Source organism: Chiloscyllium plagiosum, unplaced genomic scaffold, assembly GCF_037043375.1.
Source record: "Chiloscyllium plagiosum isolate Xiang-an unplaced genomic scaffold, Cpla_swu_hap1 HiC_scaffold_25, whole genome shotgun sequence".
Lineage (NCBI taxonomy): Eukaryota > Metazoa > Chordata > Chondrichthyes > Orectolobiformes > Hemiscylliidae > Chiloscyllium > Chiloscyllium plagiosum.
Genome location: NW_028270163.1, coordinates 3,245,194 through 3,267,966, shown reverse-complemented (window position 1 = coordinate 3,267,966; position 22,773 = coordinate 3,245,194). Strand labels below are relative to the sequence as shown.

At 43.1% G+C, this 22,773-nt stretch overlaps 2 protein-coding genes across 2 annotated transcripts in view; both read left to right on the top strand.

Annotated features, from left to right (window-relative positions):
• The first annotated feature begins 47 nt into the window (after positions 1-47).
• On the top strand, positions 48-10,466 carry atp5pd (ATP synthase peripheral stalk subunit d). Its single transcript, XM_043714305.2, has 6 exons — positions 48-105; positions 1,823-1,953; positions 3,414-3,510; positions 4,800-4,871; positions 4,983-5,045; positions 10,256-10,466. The coding sequence occupies exons 2-6, from the start codon at positions 1,832-1,834 to the stop codon at positions 10,385-10,387; spliced, it is 486 nt and encodes a 161-aa protein (XP_043570240.1). The 5' UTR covers positions 48-105; positions 1,823-1,831; the 3' UTR covers positions 10,388-10,466.
• Positions 10,467-13,229: 2,763 nt separating this feature from the next.
• The window catches only part of LOC148145268 (WW domain-binding protein 2-like), a 52,680-nt gene continuing 43,136 nt past the window's right edge, over positions 13,230-22,773 (top strand). Inside the window, exon 1 of the mRNA XM_088000401.1 lies at positions 13,230-13,312. Coding sequence (XP_087856527.1) covers positions 13,275-13,312 — 38 coding nt within the window. The 5' untranslated portion in view covers positions 13,230-13,274. The remainder of the gene's footprint in view (positions 13,313-22,773) is intronic.

Genomic DNA, 22,773 nt, shown 5'->3' with positions numbered 1-22,773 from the left:
CTCCGCCTACCCAGGGGTCGCAGTGACGTAATTCCGTTTCCGTCTCGCCATTTTGCTGTCCTTGTCGGATTGAGGAGTGAGTCGCTGTGGGGCTGCTTCAGGGGGGTAGGTGAGAAGGGGGACCGAGGGATGGAGACCAAGTGTTGAGGGCAACCTTTTCCGTATCATGGCTTAGACAAACTGTCCAGGTTTGCTGACAATGCAAGGCTAAGTGAGATTGTAATCTGTAAGGAGCCCATAAAGCCTCAGCGTAGATAGCGAGATAGTTTCAGTGAGTGCATATCATGTGGGGAAAAGGGTCCCTACTATTAACCGAAATGCAGAATATTTTTCAAAGGTGTAAAGTAGGAAGCATATTATTAAATTTGTAAAGATTTGCACGGATGTTACTGGGCGTGAAAGGTTTGAGTTATAACAAGAGGCTAGGACTTTTTTTTTCCCCTGGAGTGTTGGAAGCTGAAGGGTGACCTTCGAGAGGTTTATAAAATCATGAGCATACGTAAGGTGAATAACAAAGGTATTTCCCCTTGGGTGGGGTGTTCAAAACTAGAAGGCACCGTTTGAAGGTGAGAGGAGAAAGATTTAAAAGGGACCTGAGGGGCAACTTTTTCCACAAAGAGCATGGTATTTGGAATGAACTGCCAGAAGAAGTGGTAGATGCAGTACAGTTACAACGTTTAAAAGACATTTGGACAGATACATGAATAAGAAAAGTTTAAAGGGATATGGGCCAAACCCAGGCAAGGGAGACTACTTTGGTTTGGGAAACCTAGTCAGCCTGGACAAATTGGAGCAATGGGTCTGTGTCATTGCTTGACGACTTTATTTCCAATTTGGAGAGAGTTGTATACAACAAGAACAATGATTTTCAGTGGGGTGGGTGTAGGCGGTAGGGTGAGAAGCAACGAATAAGTGAAAAGGACACTTAAGGAATGGGAAGGGAATGAAATTTGAGTTATGTGATCGGATAAATAGTAGAGTTGTACAATACATTTCCTGTACAATTGCCCCAGTCATGTAAAATGTATTGTTTCAAGTCAGGATACCAGATGTGTGTGCTGATGATGACGCTTTTTAAATTTAAACACAGGTTTTGAAGTTTTTGAGTTCTATTGCTCTTGTTGGTATCATTCCCAGTATCTCTGGCTCTGTAGTTTTTTTTAAAAAATTGTCTGCTGTGGGTATTTATTGCCCATCTCTACTTGTCCAGGTGCAAGTTGAGTCAAATACATTGCTGTGAATCTGCAGTCATACATAGGCTAGACTTGGTAAGGATGGCACATTTCTTTGAGGAGAAAGTGAGGTCTGCAGATGCTGGAGATCAGAGATGGAAATGTGTTGCTGGAAAAGCGCAGCAGGTCAGGCAGCATCTAGGGAACAGGAGAATCGACGTTTCGGGCATTAGCCCTTCTTCAGGAATTCCTGTACATTTTCATCTCATGGCACATTTCTTTGCCTCAGGGGTACATGAACCAGGAGGATTTTATGATATTTGACAGTTGTAGGGTAGGGTTTTGTTCCAGATTTTAGAGATATAGTTTTGTACGTGGGAGAAAGAAAACAAAAGATGATGCTTCAAACATCTTGAAAAGCAGCTGTAAATCAAGCTTGTGTGACAGTACTTGTGACAGATATATAATTGTGGAGGATCTTTCAACACGCTGACTGATTTGATTTATTATTTTACATGATGTACAGTGAAAAGTATTGTTTTGTGTGTTATCCAGACAAATCATATCTTATATAAGTACATCCGGGTAATAGAACAGAATGCAGAATAGAGTGTTCCTAATCTCAGTCTCTCTAATATCTGCTTTTCTAGACTGCAAAAATGTCTGGTCGGCGAGTTGCCATGAAAGCTGTTGATTGGTTGGCATTTGGTGAACGTGTTCCACCTAACCAGAGAGCTATGTTTAATGCACTGAAAACTCGAAGCGATGCTCTGTCTAGCAGGTCAGTGTCTCCTTACCTCTGTTCACAAGCATTTTTTGGAACAAAAATGTCATCTGTTGTAAATCTGATTTGCCAACAAAGACGCTTCATAATTTCTCACTCTGAATGTAAGCGGTGTTGAAGATGAAACATTTCCTACTTCAAGCAACGAGCAATTCACCTGAGGCAGTTCATGCTGCTGTTATTGCTCCTCCTGAGCCTCTTCCTAACCTTCCTCACCCAGCTCTATCAGCATGACTCTTTTTTTTTTCTCTTTTTTCCTCTTCTCCCTCAGATGATCTAGCTTCCCTTAAATATATGTATAGCATGCGCCTCAGTTGATCTCTATTGTGATGAGTGCCATGTTTTTACTGCTCACTCCGTAAAGAAATTTCTTCTGAATTCCCACATAACTATTTTGATTTATAATTTTGCTAGAAAGGCAGAAGCGAGCTCCCTCTTATCTCTCCTGTCAACTGTTCCTGACAGCACAGGATTAGATACTCCATAAAGCCACCTCTACACTGTCTCCATGAACACTCAGGACAGTTATGTCACAGGGCTAGATACTGAGTAAAACTAGCTCTACTCTTTTAAACTGAAAGTAAAACTTCCTTGAAATTGTCCTCATCAAATACACTCAAGACATGGGGTTACATACAGGGTAAAGCTCCCTCCACACTGTCCCGATCAAACACTTCCAAAAAAGGGACACTCCAATGTTAGGTACAGGGTAAATTTGCCTCTATCCTGTGAAACCACAATTAAAGTTTCATCTGAACTGTCTGCATCAAATACTCCCAGTACAGGGACTGTATGGGGTTAGACACTGTACAGGTGCCTCCCTTTACTCTTTCAAAGTTGCAAGTAAAGCTCTCATGATGCTGTCTCCATGAAACACTGCCAGGATTGGGACAAGAAGGGTGTAGATGCACATTAAGGCTCTCTTGGCATTGCTTGCAGGGCAGGTGATTGAGACTGTGTCCATAAGAAAAGAAGAAATAGGGGTAGGCATTTCAGCCCCTAGAGTCAGAGGAAGAGAAACGAGAGGTCATGCTTTCAAAGTGAGAAGTGGCATGTTTAAGGGGTTTACACGCAGCAAGTACTTCACACAGAGGGTGGTGGGCGTTTGGAACGCGTTGCCAGCAGACGTGGTAGAGGCAGGCACGGTGGATTCATTTTAGATCCATCTGGACACATGCATGAGTAGGTGGGGAGCAGAGGGATACAAATGCTTAGGAATTGACCGACAGTTTTAGACAGTACATTTGGATTGGCTCAGACTTGGAGGGCCGAAGGGTCTGTTCCTGGGCTGTAAATTTTCTTTGTTCTAAACAAAGGTCAGATTTTAGGTTGATGATCCATACTGTTGAGTACAAAATTCTCTCAAAATAATAGACCTTCTCCTGGTGAACATGCCTTTTTAAAATATGTATTTAATTGTAGGTCATAGCCTGCTGACTATTTCCACTTCCCCACAGGTTGACGTCGCTTTCTGAGAAACCTCCATCGATTGACTGGGTCTATTATCGGAAAGTGGTAATGAAGGCTGGTATGGTGGACGAGTTTGAAAAGAAGGTGATGGAACAGCGCCACACCTGTTTTGGTGTGGAGGGACTTTCAACAGGCAGGAAAACCCAAAAGATGGCATTTGTGTATCTTCTTTCAACATGACCTCGCTTATCCCACTTCCCTGCGCTTGGTCCCTGTCCTTCTAATCGTTTTCTATCTATGTATTTATCCAAATGCCTTTTAAATGTTGATAATGTACCTGCCTCAGCCACTCCTGCTGGTCGAGCATACCATGTGCATACCACCTTCTGTGCAAAATAATTGCCCCCTCAGGTTCCTTTTTATTCTTTCGCCTCTAACCTTAAACTGATGCCCTCTAGTCCTCAATTTTTCCCAAGGGAAAAAGACTGAGCGTATTCACCCTATCCATGTCTGTCATGATCGTATAAACCTCTATAAGGTCATCCCTCAGTCTCCTACCCTCCAAGGAAAAAATGTCTTAGCTTGTCCAACCTCTCCCTATTACTCCCTGGACCACTGAGTCCAGGCATCATCCTTGTAAAATTCTTCTGCACTCTATCCAGTTTAATAACATCCTTCCTATAACAAGGTGACCAAAACTGTACTGGCCTTAGAGGGCAGTCAGTGATAATCAACAGGAAATTTTGTTGCCCATATTTTACTTTATATCATGAGGCTTTATGGGCTCCAGAGTCAATGTTGACAACTCTCAAGGCCACCCCCTCCTGGCTATACGACTGTGCCACTGAGTCTGTCCTACTGGTAGATAATGGAAAGGTGTTTGGAATCTTTAAGCCATGATTCTATGATTCAAGCTGTTGCTTGACTAGTCTGTGGCATATCTTCTCCAATTTTGCAGTAGTCTCCAGATATTGATATGGAGGATTTTGCAGGGTCATTAGGGCTGAGTTTGCTGTTTTAATTTCTGACACCTAAGTTGATGCTACTTCACCTATCCAACTTCAGTCCTTTAGTCTTTGAACTGGTGATGAGCTAGACCACTTCAGATGGTGGTTATGTCATAATTGTTAGCCTGCAGTCACCTTAGGCCAGACCAGATATGGATGATAGATTTCCTTCCCTGGAGGATATTGGTGAACCAGATGCATATTGCAACAGCTATTGATGGTCACCACTGGACAAAAGTTATTAATTTAATGCAAATTCCATTGGTGGGTTACTAATCCAGTACTATTACCACAACATCATCACCTCTTGTAATTCAGGTAATCTGTTTAGGGGTGAAATAAAACTGTCAAGAGAGTTGCAGAAAGTATTTAGATTGATATTTTAATTTCTCTCTCTTATCCCTCTATTCTTATGCTCTGAAATAGTATAATGCTGTGACGATTCCAGAACCCATTGACACCCAAGTGGAGAAGATCAATGCCCAGGAGCAAGAAGCTGTGAGTAGCAGGCCCTTCGTGTATGCACACAAGCTGATCATGTTGTACAGACAAATCAACTCATCAGATTCTGGGTCTATATTCAGTTAATGGTTTCTTTTTATTCAACAGGACAAGAGTGCTAAGTCCTACATTCAGGCTTCTAAGGATCGGATTTCCAAATACGAGAAAGAGGTACTGCACTGGGAGAAGAAATAACCACTATTTGACAGAATTTAACTTTTGAATCACAGAATCCCTTCAAATTTTTTTCCCAGCTCGGTCCGACACAGCAGTCACTCAGCCACATTCTCTAAAATCTGCTACTATTATCTGACATCCTATTATTGATGAAGAGACCTATCTAAAAGCCACCCCTGGGCTTTGGACTCCTGCTCAGACCCCAGTTGTGGGAAGAAGGCAACAAATTCCAGCTAGCCATGGTCTCTGATACATTCTGTTCTCCGCAGCAGCTGCTGCTGTGCACCACCCCTGGCTTGGTCTACTCTCGACTTTGCTGTCCAGATGTCCAATGGCCACCACCTACCCATACCATTGGTTATAGTGCCTCTGAGGAGAGAGGAACATCATTAGTCAGTCACTGGACAATATGGAGTGTTTGCCTGAAATCTACATGAGCATATAAAAGTACATTTTGCAAATGTTATGGACCAGTCCAAACCCCTTCAAAACGTGTCAAGGAGATAGTCTAGCCTTTAATTTTATTTTCTTATCTTAAAGGCAAGTGCCAGACTTTGCATTCTGGATGCAATTTGAGTGGTCAAGCCATTAGTCTTGAAGCAAAACAAGCTTAATTCATACACTACAGTTAAAATACAGACAAAATAAAAGTCACTGTAACTCTATAGAAATATTTAAAATAATAAACTACTAATTAACTGTTCCAACACAATAACATCCCAAAAGCACAACTGTGGCAAAGGCAAATTCAGTAACATTGATTATGTTTCATGCAATTCAGGCAGCAGGAAGAAAACCCAAACTTTTAGCTGTAGCAAAAGAAGAGAGATGTAGCAGCTTTCACAACCCAACAGCTACTGAAAGCTAAAACTTACATCCTGGTTCTCTGGGAGCTTGACCCTACCCATTCAGGCTACTTCTATTTTTCCAATCCGTTTTTTAAAAAAAAACTAAGGCCTCCTGAGCGGTTTACTTTATTGACTTTGAGCAGACCACTCAATATATCTGTTTCAACCTCGCCATAAAAAATACCAGGACAGAATATACCTCTTCAAGCTGTTCATACTTGAAAAACTCAAGACTTACATCTATATGCCAGGTGTTAGAATTAGAGGTAGGTGAGCACTTTGGGGATAGTGACCATAATTCGGTGATTTTTACTCTCGTGATGGAGAGGGATAAGTGTGTACTACAGGGCAAGAGTTATAGCTGGGGTCAGAGAAATTATGATGCGGTGAGGCATGACTTAGGATGTGTGGCTTGGAAAAGTAGACTCCAAGGCAAGAGTGTAAATGATATGTGGAGCTTGTTCAAGGAGCAACTATTGAGTGTCCTTGATAATTATGTACCTGTCAGGCAGGGAGGAAAGGGTCGTGCGAGGGAGCCGTGGTTTAATAAGGAATTGGAATCCCTTGTTAAATGGAAGAGGGCGGCCTATCTCAAGATGAGACGTGAAGGTTCAATTGGGGCGATTGAGAGTTATAGGGTAGCCAGGAAGGACCTGAAGAGAGAGCTAAGAGCAGCAAGGAGGGGACATGAAAGGTCCTTAGTCGGTAGGATTAGGGAAAACCCTAAGGCTTTCTATAGGTATGTTAGGAATAAAAGAATGACTAGGGTAGGAATAGGTCCAGTCAAGGATAGTAGTGGGAAGTTGCGTGTGGAGGCGGAAGAGATTGGGGAGACACTGAATGAATACTTTTCTTCAGTATTTACTCAGGAACAGGGCATTGTCGTCGATGTGAATACTGAGTCACAAATAAGTAGAATGGGTGGCTTTGAGGTATGTAGAGAAGAGGTGTTGGAAATCCTGGAAAAGGTGAAAATAGATAAGTCCCCTGGGCCTGATGGCATTTATCCTAGGATTCTCTGGGAAGCAAGGGAGGAGATTGCAGAGCCATTGGCCTTGATCTTTATGTCCTCTTTGTCTACTGGAGTAGTGCCAGAAGACTGGAGGATAGCAAATGTGGTTCCCTTGTTCAAAAAGGGGAGTAGGGATAACCCTAGTAACTATAGGCCGGTGAGTCTCACTTCTGTTGTGGGCAAAGTCTTAGAGAGAATTGTAAGGGATAGGATTTATGCACATCTGGATAGGAATAATGTGATCAAGGATAGTCAGCATGGTTTTGTGAAGGGCAGGTCGTGCCTCACAAACCTTATTGAATTCTTTGAAAAGGTGACGAAGGAGGTTGATGAGGGGAAAGCGGTAGATGTGGTATATATGGATTTTAGTAAGGCGTTTGATAAGGTTCCCCATGGTAGGCTACTGCAGAAAATACGGAGATATGGCATTGAGGGTGAGTTGGAGGTTTGGATTAGGAATTGGCTGGATGGAAGAAGACAGAGGGTAGTAGTTGATGGCAAAGTTTCTTCATGGAGTGCCGTCACTAGCGGTGTTCCGCAAGGATCTGTTTTGGGACCATTGCTGTTTGTCATTTTTATAAATGACCTGGAAGAGGGGTTAGAAGGTTGGGTGAGCAAGTTTGCGGATGATACGAAAGTCGGAGGAGTTGTTGACAGTGAGGAAGGATGTGGCAGGTTACAGCAGGATATAGAGAAGCTGCAGAGCTGGGCAGAAAGGTGGCAAATGGAATTCAATGTAGCTAAGTGTGAGGTGATTCACTTTGGGAAGAATAACAAAAAGATGGGGTACTGGGCTAATGGTCGGATACTTGGTAGTGTGGATGAGCAGAGGGATCTTGGTGTCCATGTACACAGATCTCTGAAAGTTGCCACCCAGGTAAATAGTGCGGTGAAGAAGGCATATGGCGTACTGGCTTTTATTGGTAGAGGAATTGAGTTCCGGAGTCCTGAGGTCATGATGCAGTTGTATAAGACTCTGGTGCGGCCGCATCTGGAATATTGTGTGCAGTTTTGGTCGCCATACTATAGGAAGGATGTGGAGGCACTGGAACGGGTGCAGAGGAGGTTTACCAGGATGTTGCCTGGTATGGAAGGAAGATCGTATGAGGAAAGATTGAGACACTTGGGGCTGTTTTCATTAGAGAAAAGAAGGTTTAGGGGTGACTTGATTGAGGTGTACAAGACGATTAGGGGGTTAGATAGGGTTGACAGTGTGAACCTTTTCCCGCGTATGGAGTCGGGTATTACAAGGGGGCATAGCTTTAAATTAAGGGGGGGTAGATATAGGACTGAAGTTAGGGGTAGGTTCTTCACTCAGCGAGTCGTAAGTTCATGGAATGCCCTGCCAGTAGCAGTGGTGGACTCTCCCTCTTTATGGGCATTTAAGCGGGCATTGGATAGGTATATGGAGGATAGTGGGTTAGTATAGGTTAGGTGGGCTTGGATCGGCGCAACATCGAGGGCCAAAGGGCCTGTACTGCGCTGTATTCTTCTATGTTCTATATAAGCCAACTTTGATAATGTAAATGTTTTGCTGCTTTAAGAGGGTTTTGTTTTTCTCATATCTGGGGTCAGGTTCATTTCAAAAGTTTTTTTTAATGTATGGGTGGGTGTCACTAGCAAGTTCAGACATTGTTACCCAACTCTAATTGCCCTTAAGAAGCAGGGAGAGTTATCCGGGTCACATTGGAAATAGTTTGCAAAGCAATCCTTGACTTGCATAATCTTGCAAGGTCATGTTTCTGTTGTTAATGTGGACTTCATGCTGTTGTCATTTTGGTGATTTGATAGAGATATTGGTTCACAGGATTGATGGTAATAGAAGGTAAACCAAGAAACTGCACATGAAATTGATTATTTCACCATGTGATGTGACTGAGAATCATTTGCATTTTACTACATGTTGTTAAAAGTACTATAATTATGTCATTTCTGGTCATCAGACTTTTTCTGTTCGGCTACTTATTTTTTAACCCTCTGCATAATTATATTTTAGATGAGATTGGCATCGACCATCGGTGCTTAACTTAATTTTCATAAGGCCCCTCACACATAGGTTGTGCTGTGATGAGTTGTGGCTCTGGCCATCATTACATGAATGCCCATGGGCTACTGAGGTTTGGGCACTTTACTGCAATTACTGATCCATGTCCCCACTTAATTGTTCTAAATCATTTTTCCACCGGGGTCCCTGGATGGTGTGAACTCCTATCTGATTCTACCTTATGTGGAACTGGATTATTTAGGAAAAATTCTACTTCTGAGACATAGTCACACAGCACCTTTGGTCCAACCAGTCCATGCCGAACATAATCAAACTCATCCATGTACCTGCTCCTGGTCATATCCCTCCAGACCTTTCCTATTCATGTACTTATCTAGATTTCTTTTAAACATTGTAATTGTGCCCACATCCAGTAGTTCTTCAGGAAGTTCATTCCACACGCAACCACCTCTGCAAAAAGTTTGCCCTTCATGTCTTTTAAATCTCTCTCCTCTCACCTTAAAAATGTGTCCCCTAGTCTTGAAACCCCTCATCCTTGGGAAAGGAAACCTACCATTAACCTTATCTATACCCCTCATGATTGTATAAACCTCTATAAAGTCACCCCTCAACCTCCTGCGTTCAGTGAAAAAAAACCCAGCTTTCTTTATAACTCAACTTCCATATGCAGAAATATCCTGGTAAATCTCTTCTGATACCTCTTAATATCCTTTCTATAACTGGGTGACCAGAACTGGACACAGTACTCCAGAGGAGGCCTCATCAATGTCCTGTACAACCTCAATATGATTTCCACCTCCTATGCTGAAAAGACTGGGCAATGAAGGCAAGCCACCCTATTTAAATGTGACATAAACTTCAAACTTATACCTGAACCTGGAGATTCCTGTTATACAACACGACCCCAAGGCCCATTACTTGTATAAGTCCCACCCCTGTTTGTTGTACCAAAACATGACATGTCTGCAGTCAAACTTCGGCCCTTTTCATTCTGTTGGGTACTACTACCCCACTCTCTTTCCCTCCCCCAGCTCCTGGAGAACATAACCAGGTTTGATTGGATTATAGACTAAGTGTCAGCAGCACAGTCAATCCTCGTTTCAGATCCTGTTTTTACCATTGGACAAAATAGAAAGTAGTCACAGTGCAACTCCAATGTTAAGGAGCACTGAGGCTACTGAGTGGGTTATTTGGTGGTCTCTCTGAAGAAGTTTATCTGGGGGAATGAGGAATGAGGGACAAAATGTGTGTAACTTGCCGGAGAATAAACGTTTTGGTTATCAGTTTGCTGGATCATGTGCGTTTCTCTCATTTGTTCTTTTCACTTGCTGTTTTCCAGTTGACGAAATTCAAAAGCATGATTCCATTTGACCAGATGACCATTGAGGATCTGAATGATGCTTTCCCTGAAACTAAACTGGACAAGGAAAAGTATCCCTTCTGGCCGCACAAGCCCATCAGTGAACTGTAAATGTCCCCTGCTCCCCACTGTTTGTGCTGTCTGCAGCTGTAACTATATCTTGTAAAATAAAACTCAAGCTCAGTGTTGAGTGAGTGCTCCCCTTTGTGTTATTGGGTACTGTCCAACAAGTTTATTTGGAATCACAAGCTTTTGGAGCTGATGAAGGAGCATTGCTCCAAAAGCTTGTGATTTCAAATAAACCTGTTGGACTATAACCTGGTGAAGTATGATTTTTGACTTTGTCCATCCCAGGCCACCACCAGCACCTCCACAACATTTCTGGTTACTGTATAGCTAGCAATTTCTCTCTTTGTTCTCATCTCTTGAAGATGCTGACCCACACTAGACCACAACTATAGGGGTTGTATGTTCTCCACTATCTCATCCAAGTGGCTATGTCTACAGTCTAGATGAGAATCAACAAGGTATTCGGTGTCAGGGTGCCACAGCTGATCATCTGATATTTCCCAGTGAGTTCTGGAGAGTTAAGTGGACATCTGAATTGAGTTATCTCTCCTACCTATTGTTATTTGGCATCAACAGTTTCCTAGTCCAATGTTTAAAATAATGTTTCGGTTTCTCTATTCTATTTGTGCTTTGTACTCTGAGAAATCCTTTCAAGCTGAAGAATTGTAATTTTTTATTCAATATAATCTAAGATCAATAATATAAGAGCAAATTATCTGGTCATTATCTGATTACTGTTCGTGGGAGCATGTCCATAAATTGGCTGCAAGCTTTCTAACGTCACCTGTGACACATGCAAAAGTGCTTTCAGAAACCTTGAAGTTGGAAAGGGCATGATGTAAATAGAATTATTGCTGACTGATTGCTGAAGCTTCTCATCTTGCTGTCATCAGAACAAACACAAGCATGTCAAATTTCAAACAGCCAAAATTTATCCCACAGAAAACGGTGCTAATTGTTTAACAAGTTGTTTCTGAGACTGGATGCTAATAATTCTTTATTCCAGTGCGGTAGAATTGCAACCTCTTCAGTGTTAGTGACCAAAGGTATTCCCTGCTTCACAGCAGCTCACTCTCTAGAGGAGGGAAGTTGAATTTAATTTTCACTTCATAGTTTGTCTTGCTGTTGCTTCTGCCCAGCCACCATATTCACTGGTGACATCTTTGTCAGAACATTTGGAAAGGTAATAACTGGTCTCATAAAATTGTTGGAATAAAGTGTAAATGTTTCCCTAAATCTAAGTTATTTTCTGGCTTTGTTGCTGCAAAATTATGGGGAAGTTTAGTATCCTCCACTTCAAAATGGCTTGTGCTAGGAAAGAAATGAAAAAGTGAGATTAATTCTGCCCAGTCAATTAAAAAAAAAGCAAATTGCAGTGCCAAAGTAATACAGGTTAGTAACCAGTGATTGAGGTCAAATCCCAGTGTAGGAGTTTAAAAATTGGAATTCAGGTAAAAATTAAAGAATTTTAAAGCTCGTGTCAGTAAAAGTGATTATGGAGCTTTTAGATTCTTGTAAAACCCAATTGTTTATTTAATGTGGTCTTGGAAACGAAATCTGCCATTCTTATATTACTTCAGTGTCTTTACTAATGTGCTTGACTCAACTGGCTTCTGAAGTAGCATTATAAACCAGCTGGTAATATCTCACACTATGCTTTCTCAGGACAGGGGAAGGTGGACATTAAATGCTGACAATGCGAATGATATCCACCTCCTGAGAATGAATAAGACATAAGGCAGAAAGATATACCTTATCCCTGTTCTTTAAAATGAACTGTAAATTTCTTGCAACCTGGAGAAGGAACTGTTCTAAAACTCGAAACTTATTTAGACACAAAATAAAAACTGCAGATGCTGGAATCCAAAGTAGACTAGCAGGAGGAACAAAAAAAGCCAGGCAGCATCAGGAGGTGGAGAAGTCAATGTTTCAGGAATGTCCACTTCTCCACCTCCTGATGCTGCCTTGTTTGTTGTGTTCTTCCAGCCTCCTGCTTATCTACCAAGAGTTGAAACACCTGGGTTGGCGTTAGAAAGTTCTCGTAATGACTTTGGAGATCATCAATTCCTCTAGCTCTTGGCTCATAGAGTCAAGTAGGAAGGAAGAATTAGCCCCAGGGTGGTTGTAGGATCAGGAGTTCTATCCCACTAGTGAATTTGGAGTTGATGTTCAGTGGTTGAAGTTTTCACACTTTGACATGACGTTGAAGGGAAGCCTAACAAATTATGTAGTTAACATGGGAAATATTCAGTAACATCAAAAGAGTGCAAAATGTGAAAGCATCTGCGCTTTGAACTGGTGAGACTCGTCAAACTTTTTATACATCTTGAATCAGGTTGTGCGCTCGTTGACACCCGTGTCTCAGAACAATTCAACCCCAGGGCATCAATGTGGATTTCACCAGTTTCCTCATTTTCCCCTCCCAGTTCCAGCCTTCCAGCTCAGCACTGTCCCCATGACCTGTCCTACCTGCCTATCTTCCTTCCCACCTATCCACGCCACCCTCTCCTCCCTGACCTATCACCTCCATCCGCACCCCCATCCACCCATTGTACTCTTTGCTACCTCCCCCCACCCTCCTCTCTGACCTGTCACCTCCATCCGCACCTCCATCATCTATTGTACTCTAAGCTACTTTATTCCCCCCCGCCCCCCTCCTCATTTATCTCTCCACTCTGCAGGCTCCCTGCCTCTATTCCTGATGAAGGGCTTTTCCCCGAAATGTCCATTTTCCTGCTCCTCGGATGCTGCCTGACCTGCTGCGCTTTTCCAGCACCGCTCTGATCTGGGCCTGTGTTATAGGTCATTGCCTTGTTGAGGTGTTTGTGAGGTAGGGTGAGGTGGAGCCTGGGGGCTGGTGCGTGTCCCTTTAAGAGGGGGCGGGGCCGACCGGTTTCTCGATGTTTCTGTCCCTCAGTCCGGCGGAGAGATGGCGGTCAACAGGCCGGGGGAGCCCGGTAACCAGAGGTAACGGCAGGGACAGCAAACCCGGCTCCGGCTGCAGACCCTCGGCTCGGAGTTTTAACCTGATGTACTCTTGTCGGTTACACAAAATAGCTGCATTTATATTAACGGTTATTTATGATCGAATCTGATTGTATTTATCAATTATATAGAACGACACAGTCCCAGGGTGAGGCTATTCGGCCCATCGTAGCGGTTGAAAACGTCCCGCGGTTTTGCCAACCCTCTGCCACTTCTCTCCCTTCAGACATTTATTCGGTTTCCGTTTAAACGTTAAGATCCTGGTGTTGCTCGGTTCCTCCTTCCCCCAGAAAACAAAATAACAAAACGCGCTGGGTGGTCTTCCCAGTGCCCTGGCTAATGTCCATCTGTTAATCAACATGACCGAAAATAACACAGTCTTCTCACATTGGCAACCGCACTCCTGTCAGAGGGATGCCTGTCACAACAGTCTGTGTCCTCACCCTGAAGCCTGTTACAATTTCCCCACCTGTTTACTGCACTTTTGAGTTGTGTGTCACTAGCAAACTGAATTGTTAACTGAATAGTGTGCCCACTCACTTGTGGAATACATTGAACAGTAAGACCTAGCATAAGACAAATATTTAATTGAGGATGGAAGAGATACCACACACTGTCATGCTTAGTGGTGACATTGGACTAATAATCCAGCAGAACTGGCTGCTATACTCGGAGGAGGGGTTTGAATCCCACTGCTACAGATGGTGTAATTTGAATTTAGTTAATAAATTTAGAATTAAACAGCTGGACTAATGGTGAAGAAAGCATTTGGAATGCTTGCCTTTATTGGTCAGTGCATTGACTATCAGAATGTCATCATGGAGTTGTACATGACACTGTTTCAGCCACTTTGGGAACACTGGCGCTAGACTATTAATTCAGAAACTCCAATAATGATTTGGGTTCAAATCCAGCCAAAGCAGATGGTGGAATTTGAATGCAATTTTAAAAATCTGAAATTAAGAATCTACTAATGACCATAAAACCATTGTTGATTTTTGTAAAACTCATCTGGCTTACTACTATCCTTAAGGGAAGGAAATCTGCCATCTCACCTGGTCTGATTGACATGTGACTCCAGATCTACAGCAATGTGATTACTTTCAACTGCCCTCTGAAATAGTCTCGCAAGCCAGTTGTATCAATCACTACAAAGTCTCAACAAAGAAATGGAACTGGATGGACCATATGGCATTATCTTTTGCCTTGCCTAGGTCAATGGTAGAAACAGGGAATCATATCTTACAGACACTGTCATCACCATCACTCTAGCAGGACAGTGGCATACAGTTGGAAGGCAGTTTCCTTGGGAGTCCTCAACATTGACTGTGGACTCCATGAAGTCTTATGACTTCAGGTTAAGTGTGATCAAGGAAACTTCCTGCTGATTATTACATACTGTCCTCCCTCAGTTGATGAATCAGTGCGCCTCCATGTTGAACAACACTTGGAAGCACCAAGGTTGGCAAGGACACAAAATTATTCTGGGTGTGGGATTTCAATGTCCACCACCAAGAGTGGCAGCCGCAACACTACTGATGGAGCTGGTTGGGTCCTAAAAGAACATAGCTGCTAGACTAGGTCTGCAGCAGCTGGTGATGGAACCAACAGTGAGGAAAAACATACTTGACCTCACCCTTACCAATCTATTGGTTGCAGATGCGTCTGTCAATGACAGTAAATGGTAAAAGTGATCACTACACAGTCTTTTAGGAGACAAAGCTCTGCTTTCACATTGAGAATGCTGTCCATCTGTGTTGATTCTATGATTATCACTGTGCTAAGTAGCACCGACTTCAAATAGATCTAGCAACTCGCAATGTGCAACCTCATAGCCTGGCATATCCCCACTCAACTATTGCAATCAAATCAGGGATCAACCCTGGTTCAATGCAGAATGCAGGAGGGCATGCCAAGAGCAGCTTCAGGCATACCTAAAAATGAGGTGTTAACCTGATGAAGCCACCGAACTGGACTACTTGCATGGTAAACAGCAAGTGATAGACAGCAGATCATATCTAAGCTCTGCAGCTCAGCTACATCTAGTTGTAAATTGTGGTGGAGAATTAAATAACTCAACATGGATGAAAGAGCTGAATTCCAGAGGTAAGGTGAGAGCAACAATTCTTCACATTAGTGCCACATTCGATACCGTGATCAAGGAACCCTAGCAAAACTGGAATCGGTGGATAATGGCAAGTGAAAAAACATGGGACTAGCTGAGTTGCTATTCTACAGAGTTAGCATAGTCATAATGATCCCTGAATTGGCCCCTGTATTCTAATTATCGTACGATTCTGTATCATATGAGTTAGGAGCCATGGTCATCATGATATTCCCCCATCAATGCTGCCGTTGTTGTGCTTTGTGGCTGCCGTTATGGCTGCAGCAGCAGATGACAGATTTTAGTTCTGTTGTAAAATTATAATATCTCAAATGTTGTCTCCTGTTAAAGTTGAGGTAAGAGAACTGCTCTCTGAATACCCAATGTGGATAAGGCCTCCTACCAAGAGCTCTTTTCTCCCTCCATTTTCCAGCAGTTTGCATGCTTTGCATGCCTTCTTTCATGCCCCAGTTATGCTCAATTCCCAGAAGAAGGTCAAGCAGATACCGACGAGTGCAAGCAACTTTATTCAGCACAAGATTTTAAATGAATAAGTATTCTAGCATCAGTTGGACCACTCTTCTATACTATTCAGACAATGAAATACAGGAAAATTGCATGAACATCTAGAGGAATTAATCCACCAGCAAATGTATAGGTAGTTTATGATCCCTTTAATTAGTGTTGGTGTGAAGTTCTTCATGCCAATTAACATATCTTCCGCTATGTGTGATTATAACACAGAATACGTTGGAGAGTGGATTAAAGAACTTGTCTTTCTGCTCTTGACATGATAAGCTGCACTCAACATTTTTGTTGTTGTGATGTGGGCTTCATTGGCAAGGAGATCATTTATTACATAACCTCTGATTTATCTTGCAAAGTTTGTGGTAGGCTGCCTCCTTCAACTGCAAGGGGTGAACGGTGGTGTTAGGGAGGAAATTCCAAGATTTTCATATTGCGACATTAGTATATTGTTCCACATTAAGATGGTGTGTGGCTTGGAGGAGAATATGTAGGTGGTGGTATAACGATGTATCTTGTCCTTCAAGATGGTATGCTGTGCTGTCTCTGTGTATCACTGTGGATGGGATGGTGATCAACTGGGCTGCTCTGCTTGGATGTTGTGAACCCCTTGAGTATTGTTGGAGCTGCACCCAACCAGACAAATCGAAAATATTCAATCATACTCCTGCCTTGTGCTTTGTAAATGGTGGACACATTTTGGAGATGGAATTTCCTGATGAAGGACTTATGCTCGAAACATCTATTATCCTGCTCCTTGGATGCTGCCTGACCGGCTATGCTTTTTCAGTACCACACTCTTCGACTCTGATCTTCAGCATCTGTAGTCCTCACTTTCTCCATATTTTGGGGAGTGAATAGATAAGTTATTCACTGAAAAATCTTTGATCTGCTGTCATTGTCACACTATTTGTATGCCTGTTATGTTTCTGGTAGGAACTGGAGTTGACCATTCAGCCCTATAAACCTGTTTTGTCCTTCAATAAGATCACAATTGATCTGTAGCCTAATTCCATATGCCTACCATGGTCCCATATCTCTCGATACTCCTGCTTAAAAAAAAATTGTCTTAGATTTAAATTTAACAGTTGAACTAGCAACGATCAATTTTTGAGGAAGAGATTTCCAAACCTCCATCATTCTTTGCATGTACTTTCTAACATGTCTCCTGAATGGCCTGACTCTAATTCTTAGACTCTGCCCCCTGTTTTATAAGCTTCAACCAGTGGAAATAGTTTATCTTTATCTACTGTACTCTTCCCTGTTAATATCCTGTTAACATTCTAAATTCTAGACAATAACGGCCCAATTTGTCTATTCACTCCTCACAACCTAAACTTTGAAGTCAAGATATCATCCTTGTAAACCTTGAACTCCCTTTATGACCAAAACATCCTTCCTAACGGATGCTACTCAGACCTGCTCACGTTACTCGAAATGGGGTCTAACTAGAGTTTTTGTATAAATTCAGATTAACATCTGCATCTTTATACCCCAGCCATTTAGATATGAAGGCCAGCATTCATTAGTTTTCTTTACTATTTTCTACTCTTGTTCATGGCATTTTAAAGAGCTGTGTACCTGAACCCCAAATCTCATTGGACATTAACTATATTCTAATAAATGCCTTCTAATAAAAAAGTATTCTATTCTTTTTTGATCGGAAATAGATAACCCCACACATACTTATATTAAATCCAACTGCACATGCTGCAACAAATTTATATATTTGACTTGTTATGCCTTTTCTGGGTCATTGTGACATTGTGAATAACATGACACCACTAGTCACATCTGACTAATTTGAGTACTTATCTATTATTCCAACTTTCCTCCACTTAATAAATTTCCTATCTGTATCAATAATTTCTCTTGTCTAGGACTTTATCAGAAACCTTCTGGAAGTCCATAACCAACATCACCTCCTTTTATCAGGCATGACATACCCTTCAAGAATCCATGCGGACTCTTCCTGATCACCTTGAAAATATGTTACCTTATTCTTGATTTTAGACATCAATAATTTCCATTGCAGATCTTAGGCTAACTGGTCTGGAGTTCCATGGGTTCCCTCTGTCAACCTTAAAGAGAGGAGCCAATGAGCAAATTTCCAATCTAGAGGTAGAACTGAATCCAAGAAACTGAAAGATAATATGCTTTCCTACCACCTAACCTGTGGATCGAAACCGTCAGGTCCTGAAGATTTGTCACTCTCTTCCGTTCCATTAATTTCCCCACTTTGATGACTCTAAGCTAATTGTATTTAGACCTTATCTTTGATCCTGTGCTAATTTCCATGGATCTTCCAGCAAGCGACCCTCCTTTTCTGCTGTGAATACTGAAGCAAAATAATCGTTCCCCATATCTGCCATTTTCAGGGTGAGTTCATGGGCCCCAGTTATGCCTGTCTCTTTGTGGAGTACGTGGAACATTCCTTGTTCCAGTCCTATTCTGGCCCTCACCCACAACTCTTTCTCTGATATATTGATGATGTTGTTGGCACTGCTTCCTAGACAGATCATTATCCACTCCTTGTCTGTCCAACTGTTCTTCTCTCTCTTTGGGCTCTATGCCAACTTATTCTTTACCTCCTCCCCACTCTATCTTGTGCATACAAACCAACATTTCATGAGCTAACATCAGTTCTGAGGAAGGGTCACTGGACCTGAAACGTTAACTCTGATTTCTCTTCACAAATGCTGCCAGACCTGCTGAACTTTACCAGCAACTTCTGTTTTTGTTTCTGATTTACAGCATTCACAGTTAAGAGTCGTGGAGTTGTAGAGATGACCAGCATGGAAACAGACTCATCGCATCTCCAACGCATCTCGTCCACATCCCGCACCTCCGCCCTCAGACCCCACCCCTTCAACCGTAACAAGGACAGAACGCCCCTGGTGCTCACCTTCCACTCTACAAACCTTCGCATAAACCAAATCATCCGCCGACATTTCCGCCACCTCCAAAAAGACCCCACCACCAGGGATATATTTCCCTCCCCACCCCTTTCCGCCTTCCGCAAAGACCATTCCCTCTGTGACTACCTGGTCAGGTCCACGCCTCCCTACGACCCACCCACCCATCCTGGCACTTTCCCCTGCCACCGCAGGAACTGTAAAACCTGCGCCCACACCTCCTCCCTCACCTCTATCCAAGGCCCTAAAGGAGCTTTCCACATCCAAAGTTTTACCTGCACATCCACCAATATCATTTATTGTATCCGTTGCTCCCGACGCGGTGTCCTCTACATTGGGGAGACTGGGCGCCTCCTAGCAGAGCGCTTCAGGGAACATCTCCGAGACACCCGCACCAATCAACCAAACCGCCCTGTGGCCCAACATTTCAACTCCCCCTCCCACTCTGCTGAGGACATGGAGGTCCTGGGCCTCCTTCACCGCCGCTCCCTCACCACCAGATGCCTGGAGGAAGAACGCCTCATCTTCTGCCTCGGAACACTTCAACCCCAGGGCATCAATGTGGACTTCAACAGCTTCCTCATTTCCCCTTCCCCCACCTCATCCTAGTTTCAAACCTCCAGCTCAGCACTGTCCCTTGTCTTGTCCGGACTTGTCCGACCTGCCTAGCTCCTTTTCCACCTATCCACTCCACCCTCTCCTCCCTGACCTATCGCCTTCATCTCCTCCCCCACTGGCCTGTTGTGCTCTGTGCTGCTCTCTCCCCACCCCCACCCTCCTCTATCTTATCTCTCCACGCTTCAGGCTCGCTGCCTTTATTCCTGATGAAGGGCTTTTGCCCGAAACTTCGATTTTGAAGCTCCTCGGATGCTGCCTGAACTGCTGTGCTCTTCCAGCACCACTGATCCAGAAATCTGGAAACAGACTCGTCTGTCCAATTCATCCATGCTGACCAGATATCCTAAATTAATTTGGTCCAATTTGACACCACCCAGCCCATATCCCTCCAAACCCTTCCTATTAATATATCCATCCAAATGTCTTTTAAATGTTGCAATTGTACCAGCCTCCATCACTTCCTCTGGCAGCTCATTCCATACACGCACCACCCTCTGCGTGGAATAGTTGCCCCTTAGGTTTCTTTAATATCTTTCCCCTCTCACCCTCTAATCTTGGACTCCCCTGCCCCAGGGAGGAGACTTTGTCTATTTATCCTATCCATGCCCCTCATGGTTTTATAAAACTCTATAACGTCACCCCTCAGCCTCTGACGTTCCAGGGAAAGCAGCCTCAGCCTATTCAACCACTCCCTATAGCTCAAATCCTCCAACCCTGGCAACATCCTTGTAACTCTTTTCTGAACCCTTTCAAGTTTCACAACATCTTTCCGATAGGAAGGAGACCGGAATTGCACGCGATATCCCAAAAGTGGCCTAACCAATGTCCTGTACAACCTCCCAACTCATGTCCTCCCAACTCCTGTACTTAATACTCTGACCAATAAAGGAAAGCATACCAAACACTTTCTTCACTATCCTGTCTACCTGTGACTCTATTTTTAAAGGAGCTATGAACCTGCACTCCAAGGTCTCGTTGTTCAGCAACACTCCCTAGGACCTTACCATTAAGTGTATAAGTCCTGCTCTGATTTGCTTTCCCAAAATGCAGCACCTTGCATTTATTCAGAATTAAACTCCATCTCACACTCTTCAGCCATTGGCTCATCTGATTACAATCCTGTTGTAATCATTAGGTAACCTTCTTCACCGTCCACTACACCTCCAATTTTGGTGTCATCTGCAAATCTTACTAACTATATCGGTTATGCTCACATCCAAATTACTTATATAAATGACGAAAAATAGTGGACCTAGCAACAATCCTTGTGACACTTCACTGGTCACAGGCCTCTAGTCTGAAAAACAACCCTCCACCACCACCCTCTGTCTTCTACCTTTGAGCCAGTTCTGTATCCAAATGGCTAGTTCTCCCTGTATTTCATGAGATCTAACCTTGCTAACCAGTCTCCCATGGGGAATCTTGTCGAATGCCTTACTGAAATTCATATAGGTCACGTCCCCACCCTGCTCTTATCAGTCCTCTTTGTTATTTCTTCAGAAAACTGAATCAAGTTTGTGAGACATGATTTCCCACGCACAAAGCCATGTTGCGTGAACCGCTGTGCTCTTCCAGCACCACTAATCCAGAATCTGGTTTCCAGCATCTGCAGTCATTGTTTTTACCATGTTGACTATCCCTAATCAGTCCTTACCTTTCCAAATACATGTACATTCTGTCACTCACGATTCCCTCCAACATCTTGTCCACCACTGACATCAGGCTCACTGGCCTATAGTTCCCTGGCTTGTCCTTATCACCTTTCTTAAATAGTGGCACCACGTTAGCCAACCTCCAGTCTTCTGGCACCTTGTCTGTAACTATCAATGATACAAATATCTCAGTAAGAGGCCCAGCAATCACTTCCCTAGCTTTCCACAGAGATCTAGGGTACACCCAATCAGGTCCTGGGGATTTATCCACTTTAATGTGTTTCAAGAAATCCAGCAATTGCTCCTCTATATTCTGGACATTTTTCAAGATGTCACCATTTATTTCCCTCCATTTTATATCTTCCATGTTCTTTTCCACAGCAAACAATGATGCAACATACTCATTTAGTATCTCCCCCATCTCCTAAGGCTCCACACAAAGGCCAGCTTGCTGATCTTTGAGGGGCCCTGTTTGCTCCGTAGTTACCCTTTTGTTCTTAATGTATTTGTAAAACCCTTTGGTTTCTCCTTAACTCTAATTGCCAAAGCTATCTCATGTCCCCTTTTTGCCCTCCTAATTTCCCTCTTAGGTATACTGCCTTTATACTCTTAAGAATTCACTCGATCTATCCTGTCTATATCTGACATATGCTTCCTTCTTTTTCTTAACCAAACCCTCAATTTCTTTAGTCATCCAGCATTCCCTATACCTACCAGCCTTTCACCCCAACAGGAATATACTGTCTGTCGACTCTCGTTATCTCATTTCTGAAGGTTTCCCATTTTCCAGCCATCCCTTTACCTGCAAACGTCTGCCCCCAATCAGCTTTTGAGATTTTTTGCCTTAATCCCAACAAAATTAGCCTTCCTCCAATTTAGAACTTCAACTTTTAAATTTGGTCTATCCTTATCCATCACTTTTTAAAACTAATAGAATTATGGTCGCTGGCTCCAAAGTGCCCCCCCACACCTCAGTCACCTGCTCTGCCTTATTTCCCAAGAGTAGGTCAAGATTTGTACCTTCTCTAGTAGGTACATAGAACACAGAACAATACAGCACAGAACAGGCCCTTCGGCCCACGATGTTGTGCCGAACATTTGTCCGAGCTTAAGCACCCATCCATGTACCTATCCAATTGCCATTTAAAGGTCACCAATGATTCTGACTCTGCCACTCCCACAGGCAGTGCATTCCATGCCCCTACTACTCTCTGGGTAAAGAACCCACCCCTGACATCCCCCCTATACCTTCCACTCTTCACCTTAAATTTATGTCCCCTTGTAACACTCTGTTGTACCCGGAGAAAAAGTCTCTGACTGTCTACTCTATCTATTCCTCTGATCATCTTATAAACCTCTACCAAGTCACCCCTCATCCTTCGCCGTTCCAACGAGAAAAGGCCTAGCACTCTCAACCTATCCTCGTACGACCTATTCTCCATTCCAGGCAACATCCTGGTAAATCTTCTCTGCACCCTCTCCAAAGCTTCCACATCTTTCCTAAAGTGAGGCGACCAGAACTGCACACACTACTCCAAATGTGGCCTAACCAAGGTCCTGTACAGCTGCAACATCACTTCACGACTCTCACACTTGGCAGGGTTGAACTCCATCTGCCACTCCTCAGTC

Excerpts from the sequence above, each read along its gene's own strand:
- atp5pd (XM_043714305.2), top strand. The coding sequence starts at position 1,832 with ATGTCTGGTCGGCGAGTTGCCATGAAAGCTGTTGATTGGTTGGCATTT. Across the intron at positions 1,954-3,413 it reads AGCGATGCTCTGTCTAGCAG|GTTGACGTCGCTTTCTGAGA; the intron begins GTCAGTGTCTCC and ends ACTTCCCCACAG. Across the intron at positions 3,511-4,799 it reads TGGACGAGTTTGAAAAGAAG|TATAATGCTGTGACGATTCC; the intron begins GTGATGGAACAG and ends GCTCTGAAATAG.